The 7,675-nt window shown below is 37.9% G+C and overlaps 2 protein-coding genes across 3 annotated transcripts; both read right to left on the bottom strand.

The window, feature by feature from the left end:
* Nucleotides 1-298: 298 nt before the first annotated feature.
* LOC125140851 (septin-8-like) lies at nucleotides 299-2,744 on the bottom strand. Of its 2 annotated transcripts, none has more exons than XM_047811238.1 (3): nucleotides 2,653-2,744; nucleotides 2,349-2,394; nucleotides 299-2,112 (listed from the first exon to the last, which is right to left on the bottom strand). In XM_047811238.1, exon 3 carries the CDS (start codon nucleotides 2,060-2,062, stop codon nucleotides 623-625), a length of 1,440 nt encoding a protein of 479 aa, XP_047667194.1. In that variant the 5' UTR covers nucleotides 2,063-2,112; nucleotides 2,349-2,394; nucleotides 2,653-2,744; the 3' UTR covers nucleotides 299-622. The 2 variants fall into 2 exon arrangements, with proteins under 2 accessions (XP_047667194.1, XP_047667193.1); XM_047811237.1 differs by having other exon boundaries at nucleotides 299-2,099.
* Nucleotides 2,745-4,419: 1,675 nt separating this feature from the next.
* LOC125140850 lies at nucleotides 4,420-7,382 on the bottom strand. The gene is made up of 2 exons (XM_047811236.1): nucleotides 7,201-7,382; nucleotides 4,420-6,985 (listed from the first exon to the last, which is right to left on the bottom strand). The coding sequence occupies exons 1-2, from the start codon at nucleotides 7,227-7,229 to the stop codon at nucleotides 5,437-5,439; spliced, it is 1,578 nt and encodes a 525-aa protein (XP_047667192.1). The 5' UTR covers nucleotides 7,230-7,382; the 3' UTR covers nucleotides 4,420-5,436.
* Between the last annotated feature and the right edge of the window lie 293 nt (nucleotides 7,383-7,675).

Genomic DNA, 7,675 nt, shown 5'->3' with positions numbered 1-7,675 from the left:
ACATCTCTGTATAAAGACATTCTTTTACCCATTCTGTTGCGACTGACCCCTAGACGGTCGTAACAATAATACAGTGAGAACTTTGGGCTCCAACACTGTGTAGATGCTGGGGCTTGTTTTTTTTTTTTGTTTTTTTGCCACATATACATTATATCACAGAGAAATTCTTTTCTTTGAATATCATCCCAGCTTGGGGCAACTAAGATACAGTTCCCCTAACATGGGAAATGCTGAGAGCCTTAACCAGTGGACTCCCACCACCCCAGAGACTTAAACAGAGTACATGTTAGAATGCTTTTGCACTCAGAGTTTATTTCAGTAACAAAACTAAAAACATTGAGAAGGATATTTCAAGCATCTAATCTTGGTGTAGTATCAACCACTACAGGGGATGTACAGAGAACAGAAGAACACTGAAAAATATGAAGACACAGGAACACACACACACAAAATCATGTTAATCTAGAAGAACTCCATGTCGCTGATCAGGAAGCATTCACCATATGGCTAAATACTAATAAGAAGATAACTACACACCACTTGATGGAGTCATATATGGAATACTGTATGTTACATGACATAATCATTGATTTCTTTCAGAATTCCATTCTGTCACATACATCTACAGTCTAGTCATGTTGGACTTCCCCTCAGCCTTTTTCTTCAGTTCTTCAAGTTTCTGTACTGTTTCCTTCCCATACATTTTCTTTGCTTCCATACACAGGGACTCCAGATCCTGAAGTGTAGACAGAGCATCGGTCTTTAAGGCGATCTGCTGCAGGACGTGCATACATTTATCGCACTCTTCCACCAGTCTGCTTATTTCTTTTTCTTGTTTTGATATTTCTTTCGCTAGTCGTTTCTTATTCTCCTCAGACTCATTCTTGTGGTTCTTTTTCACATCTTCTAAAGTCTTCTTGACCAGCCTGGTCTTTGTCTCATAGATTTTTGCCTCTTTAACATGCGTAGTGTAGTGACACTTTCCTGGACACTCTGTGCATTTATTCTTGGACATGACAGTACACCAGGAAAGATCTCGGACCCACCAGCATCCTGGATAATGACAGTTCCACTTACACACACTACAGCACATAGCCTCTTTGCTCGAACCCGTTGACGGGTCAATTGGTACTTTTTCTTTGTAGCACTCTTCAAATTCATGTTCAAGCTGCATTGCTTTGACCTGTTTTCTTAAACTGATCATGTGTTCCACCAGCTGCTTACGGTGTGTCAGCACACTTTCAGTGTTCTTCAGACTTACAGGTTTGTTCGCCTTTACGAAAGATAGAAAGTCGTCCATGCTCGTGTTGAACAGATCCCATGCTGCCTGAAAACCTTGAATCAGTTCATTGGTTTCTTCTTCACGGTCGCATCTCACAAAAAAGTTCTCACAGTGACTGTTATCGAACCTGAAATACACCGGCTCGTCATCTCTAGTCTGAGCGCATGGGATCTTGGCATCTTTAATGGCTTTGATAGAATTTGTAGGCCTTCTTGGTGCATGTGTGATGAACACAACAAAGTTTTTCTTCACGTCATTGCTGAATAAGGAGAGAACAGCATTAAAAAGATAGCGCTGTCTTTCACTGAGTCGGACAGTGCTGGACGACACCACGAGACACACGGCATCAAGTGTCTCGACACTTTTACTGGATGTCAGGAACTCGAGTAAATTTTCAGCTACTTTTAAATCCTCGCCTGTGTCTTCTGTTTTTCCGAACCCAGGCGTGTCGATGACGGTCAGAGAGAACGGGCAGTGTTCAGTAAACAAGTTATACACTGTGACCTCTTGAGTCTGATAATCAGACTGCTCTTCTTTTGTCTCTATGACCTCAAACCAAATTCTGTCTTTACTCTCAACACCAAGCATGTAGTTGACCATGGCGTTGATGAGAGTCGACTTCCCCACTCCTGTTTCTCCAACTATTAACATGGTTTTCTGAGGTTTGTGCTCATCTTTTTCACCAAATGCCATTTTCTGCAGTCTTGCACTGTTACACAGACTCCATGTTTTTAGAATATATCTGGTGAGGAATCCTTTTATTTCTTTGCTGTTTTTCATATATTTATGTTGCTGCTGTTCCTTCTTTGAGGAGCTCCTAAAAAATAGATCTATGTACAGATCATTATGATAGATAGATAGATAGATAGATAGATAGATAGATAGATAGATAGATAGATAGATAGATAGATAGATAGATACTTTTGTGTATTGTGTAGAAAATATTAAAAACATTAATTTTTACGTAGCTTTAATTCTTGATGTAACATAAAGCATATAATTGCCTGTTATATGTAATGAAAGACTGAAGCTCTATCGTGGATATTACAGACAGATGAAACCTTACCAATGAGTGAACTGTTCGTCGTCTTTCATGGCTCTTTGTCTAGCGTCTAAATGTGAGGGGGAAAAAAGCAAAAAAAAAGAAAACATTCATGTGTTGAAACAGAAATCAGAGTGTGATTAAATTAGAGATCGGCTGCTTCACTGTGCACGCTTCAGTGTTGAGTTCTAATATATTTTGTGTTTATTCAGATAGCTATAATGAGCAGCTTTAACACATAGCTGCAACTTCAGAACATTTGAACAAAGAATAAATAAATTTCATAGAAAACTCTTGATTTGAATGAAAATCCAGATTTATCACCTACCTCCTCATGCACTTTTCCACCTGTCCGTCTACGAATGCGTAAAAATTTGAAATCTGCCTGTGGATATCGCAGCGCCTCGACTGAGAGTCACCTCATTCACAGGAAATCTGTAAAGTTCTCTGCTGCATATTGAATGACATGGCAGATCATTTCCTGAAATCTGCTCTGTCTTCATCTCTAAAGCTAAAGTTTCATCGTTTCACAAACAATTTAAACCGTTTAGTGGTTTTTCACCTCTCAAAGCCAGTAATGTGGTTAGTGATGACTTCAGTGAAAGATTTTACTCTCTTGTTTCTACCTGTGTGTGTGTGTGTGTGTGTTTGTACACAATCTAACTAGTTGTGTACTAGTTATATTAGTTACAATAGCTAGATAACAACTGGATGTTAAACGAAGCAGTAACCAGAAGCAGGTCAACAACTAGGGGATTTGACTGTTTGGGTGTTGTTCATACTGAGGACGTGTGTAAGAGACTTGTGTAAAAAGGTTTAACTTTTCCTCCCATAACAACATACAGAGATTAAGATCACAGTAAAAGTGGGCCACGGTGCTGTGTTTAAGCAGGTTTTTGACCACAATTCCACCACAGCAAGCAAAATCTTCTGCATCACTGTATATTGACTTCCTGCTTACAGATGAACTGACTTCCTGTGTGTGTGTGTGTGTGTGTGTGTGTGTGTGTGTGTGTGTGTGTGTGTGTGTGTGTGTGTGTGTGTGTGTGTGTGAGATTTACTCCAACAGCTTTCTCTAAGGTATCTAATACATTTTTGTGGTTAAGCCTAAAGCACTGCGACATAACAAATACAACTACTCATACATCAAATATACTTAATTTGCTGTTCACAAATGACTTAAATCTGTTAGAAGGATAAGTAAAGTAAATATCACTGGGAATGAACAGCTAGTGTGAACTAAACAGACAAAGACATCAGAACAGGAGGTGCAGAATTCTGTCCTTTTTTAATTTTTTTTACAGAAAGTCACATGAGCATGAGGTCTTCCATCATCACTGTATAAGTGAGCGATCAGATACGAAAGAGAGAGAGAGAGATTGACAGAGAGAGAGAGAGAGAGAGAGAGAGAGAGAGAGAGAGAGAGAGAGAAAGAGAGATTACATTTTTACTAATCTACCTGCTATAGTTTAACTTACTAGTTACAAGCTTCCATCTTTATTTTATATGAAACTGTTATTTTTTACTTAAGTCACATGTGCTAATCCATATTGAACATTAACTTTATTTTATTTATAAAGTAATCAAAGTTATCAAACTTTATTTGATGATAAATTTTATTATCAAAACTTCATTAATACAAGTATTATTCCTGTTAACTATTAAGGATCCATAGTTGTGATATTAAGCCACTCAAATTATAATTTAATATTTAAAACTTCGGTTTGTTCAACTACCTGTAATTCATAAAGATGCTTTTCAAATGATTCATTATCATAAAGAAGATATTTAATTCTGATCATTTGCACATTTGATAAAAATCCTACTTATCTTCAGGCATTAAAATAAATAAAGATCGTTTTTGTCTCCAAAAACCAAAAAGCTATTTTTCTATCACTTTCTGTGAAAGGAGAAGGGAGCACATAATAATAATAATAATAATAATAATAATAATAATAATAATAATAATAATAATAATAATAATAATAATAATAAAAAGAAAACTAACAACAACAACAACAGAGTATAATCGTTTTTTATTGATTAGTTATAGTTAGACATAAAATTAAGGTCATTATGTAAAGCTTCTTTAACAAAATTAAATTGTGTAGTTCTTAACATATTTTGATATGAAGGCAAAAAACTCTACCTTTTTAACAGTAACAAACGTAACATCTGTTCATTGATGTGTTTATCCAATCGGCCAATCACGTGGTAGAAGCACAAGGCATCATCTCCTACAGATAATAGAGGTCAAGAAGATCCATTAAAGTTCATGCAGTAAGTGTGGGGTATAAATGTATCAAACAAGTACACATGCAGAGTACACAATAATTCCAGAGAGACAGGAAAGTAAACCATACACAGAGTATGTTTATGATGCTTATGTTACTGTTTATGAGCAAAGCTTATTCATCCTGAAGCCCTACTGGCCACAGGAGGCATGTGCAAGCTGTTACCAGTCCAACACAGAAGGTACCACAGTCCAGGAACACAGAATTGGAGAATTATGGAGTCTGTTGGGGTCCAAACATCTGTCTTCTTAACAGACAGGAAAGTGTAGGCAGCACTTAAGCAGGTATCACAGGAGTTTGGTTTGTTTGAGCAGAGCGTAACAGACAAGGAGGTGGAGGACGAGCTGAAAACCATTAATAAAAGTGAACATAGACCAATCTTAAAGGATGCTGTGGAGGATCAGATATTGATGACAAAGATTAACACGGTGAAAATCATCATCTCAAATGTTCCAGAGGGTTCTGAGAGCTCGTCACAGGTTCCTCGTCCGACAAAGATGACGTAAATATGAACAATTCACCAACAAAGTCAGTTTCTTCTCATCTTCTCTTGTCTAAACTCTGGAAAGCGTTTAAGAGCTGTTTAATCTTTATCTCCATGCAGAACTCTAAGGAGCTCCACAAGCTCGTTTGAGATCCATATTTAATGACCAGATCGTGTTAAGTGAAAATAAGCTAACTTAAAATCCCGGTGAATATATAATGAATGTTATATTTATTGGTATTGTAACTAATTATGTTCCAGGGATCAGTGTGAGGGTCCTATAAAGAGAAATTTTCACAATCTTAAAAAGAAAAACAGTTTTAGCACATCTTATTTACTGCAGGGATTTTAAAACAGCCAATGCCTTTGCTGATTTTTCCTCCATTTTATTTTTCATCTCTTGAAGTTTAAGCACTCGAGCTGTGTTTCCTGTTTCCTTCACTTTCTCAATCAGGAAGTCCATATGCTGCAGTGTAAACACAGAGTCACTCTTCAAGGCGATCTCCTCCATCAAGACAACACACTCATAACATTCCTCCACCAGGCAGATCTTCTCGTTTTCCATTTTTCTCATATCATTCTCTATTCTACTCATCAAAGTCTTGATCTCTCCAGACTCTATCTCATATTTCTTTTTCAGATCTTCCTTAGTCTTCTTCACCCTCCTTGTCTGCAGCACATAGATTTTGCCCTCTTTATCGTGATTACTAACGGGACACCCACAATGTGTGCACTTCCCCTCAGACATCATGCTACACGTTGAGAGATCACTGACCCACGAGCATCCTGGATAATGACAGTTTTCCTCACAGACTCGACAGCACATGGCTTTTGTGGTGAACATGTTCCACAAGTTGTATTTTAGAGATTCCTTTGTTTTGTAAGGTTCATCCACGTAATATTCCCAGTTATCTTTGTCACCTTTTTTCTCATGTTCCTTTAAAGCCTCTTTCGTCTGCTCGAGCTCTTTCTGCTTCTGTTCTGTCGGTATGATCTTATCCTTTATACCGAAGATGGATGAAGTCAGTTGTTTGCGTTTTTTCAGCACTGCTTGAGTTATCTTCAGGTTTATGGGTTTAAGTTCTTGCAGAAATGAGAGAAAGTTCTCCATGGTTGTGTTCAACAGATTCCATGAAGCTTGATAATTATCTGATATTTCTTCATCATCAAAGTCTTCACAGTGACCGTTGTCGAACCTGAAATACACCGGGTCTCCTTCAGCAGTCAGAGAACATGGGACTTTGGAATGCTTGATGACTTTAATGGCATTTGTAGGCTTTGTTGGTGCATGTGTGACAAACAGCACTATGTTTTTCTCCACATCATTGCCAAATAAGGAGAGAACTGCATTGAAAACATAGTGCAGCCTTTCAGTAAGTCGAACGGTGCTGGATGAAATCACCAGACACACAACGTTAAGTTCATCAACTCCATCTTTATATTTGAATAACTCGTGAAGACCTTCAGCAACAATCAAATCCTCATTTATTCCTTCTGTGCTTCCGAACCCAGGCGTGTCGATGACGGTCAGAGAAAATGGGCAGTGTTCAGTAAACACGTCATACACCGTGACTGCATGAGTCTGAGAACCAGACTGCTCTTCTTTTGTCTCTATGACCTCAAACCAAATTCTGTCTTTACTCTCAACACCAAGCATGTAGTTGACCATGGCGTTGATGAGAGTCGACTTCCCCACTCCTGTTTCTCCAACTATTAACATGGTTATATGAGGTTTGTTCTTCCGTGTTTCTCCAAATGCCACTTTCTTCAGTCTTTCACCATCAATTACAGTCCTGGTCTTGAGAATATATCTGTTGATAAACCCTTCTATTAAGATGCTTTCTGCTTTGATTTTATGTAGTTGTTTTTTCGTTTCTTCATTCCTACGCAAAAATGAAAGGCTCATGGATTAATGTAAGGTTCTGTTGATTCTAACTACACAACACCATGCCTTTTAAATTTGAACAGCTTTACTTTCATTATCTATGGAACTGATATGACCTCGAAGGTTGTAAACTTGTGTCTGGATTACTAAGAAACCACTGGCTGTCACGTCCATTTTCTTAAGAAGGCTTAATTTAATCATATGAAAGCTTACCTTTGAGATGAACAAGGACACTGTGCCATGATTGGTATCTGGTTGCTAGTATTTGCTATCTAGATGTAAATCTGCACAATAACAGCTCGCTGCAAAGGTTTTGTGTGTTGAGGTGGGGAGATTGCTTGGGGGTTGCTGAGGCTTCTGCAGGACCCTGAATTTTCAGCTAAACCTGCAGAGAAACAAATAAAGAAATAAACAAACTATAAAATTTTATGTAGTTTGTAAATTTGTATGTGAGAAGCAGTGTTCCTCTAATACAAGAGTGATTACAATTTCAAATGTTTTTTCTATTAAAGGTGGGGTGCACATTGTTTGAGAAATGCTTCTAAAAACTGAGTCCGGCCGATAAACAAAACAAACGTGTAGCCAATGCGTGTCTTGTCAATATGCAACGGAGAGCGTGTTCGGTGCACGTCTGACATTAACCAAAAGCGATTCTAAACCCTTCTATTAAGATGCTTTCTGCTTTGAT

The sequence above is a fragment of the Tachysurus fulvidraco genome, chromosome 3, assembly GCF_022655615.1.
Source record: "Tachysurus fulvidraco isolate hzauxx_2018 chromosome 3, HZAU_PFXX_2.0, whole genome shotgun sequence".
NCBI lineage: Eukaryota > Metazoa > Chordata > Actinopteri > Siluriformes > Bagridae > Tachysurus > Tachysurus fulvidraco.
Note: the sequence above shows the minus strand (reverse complement) of the source record. Positions and strands in the feature narration are given on the sequence as shown.

Bases quoted from the DNA above. Each gene is read 5' to 3' on its own strand.
- LOC125140851 (XM_047811237.1), bottom strand. From the start codon at position 2,377: ATGAAAGACGACGAACAGTTCACTCATTG. The intron at 2,100-2,348 runs GTAAGGTTTCAT...TCTATTTTTTAG, and splicing joins GACGAACAGTTCACTCATTG to GAGCTCCTCAAAGAAGGAAC.
- LOC125140850 (XM_047811236.1), bottom strand. From the start codon at position 7,229: ATGGCACAGTGTCCTTGTTCATCTCAAAG. The intron at 6,986-7,200 runs GTAAGCTTTCAT...ATTTTTGCGTAG, and splicing joins TGTCCTTGTTCATCTCAAAG to GAATGAAGAAACGAAAAAAC.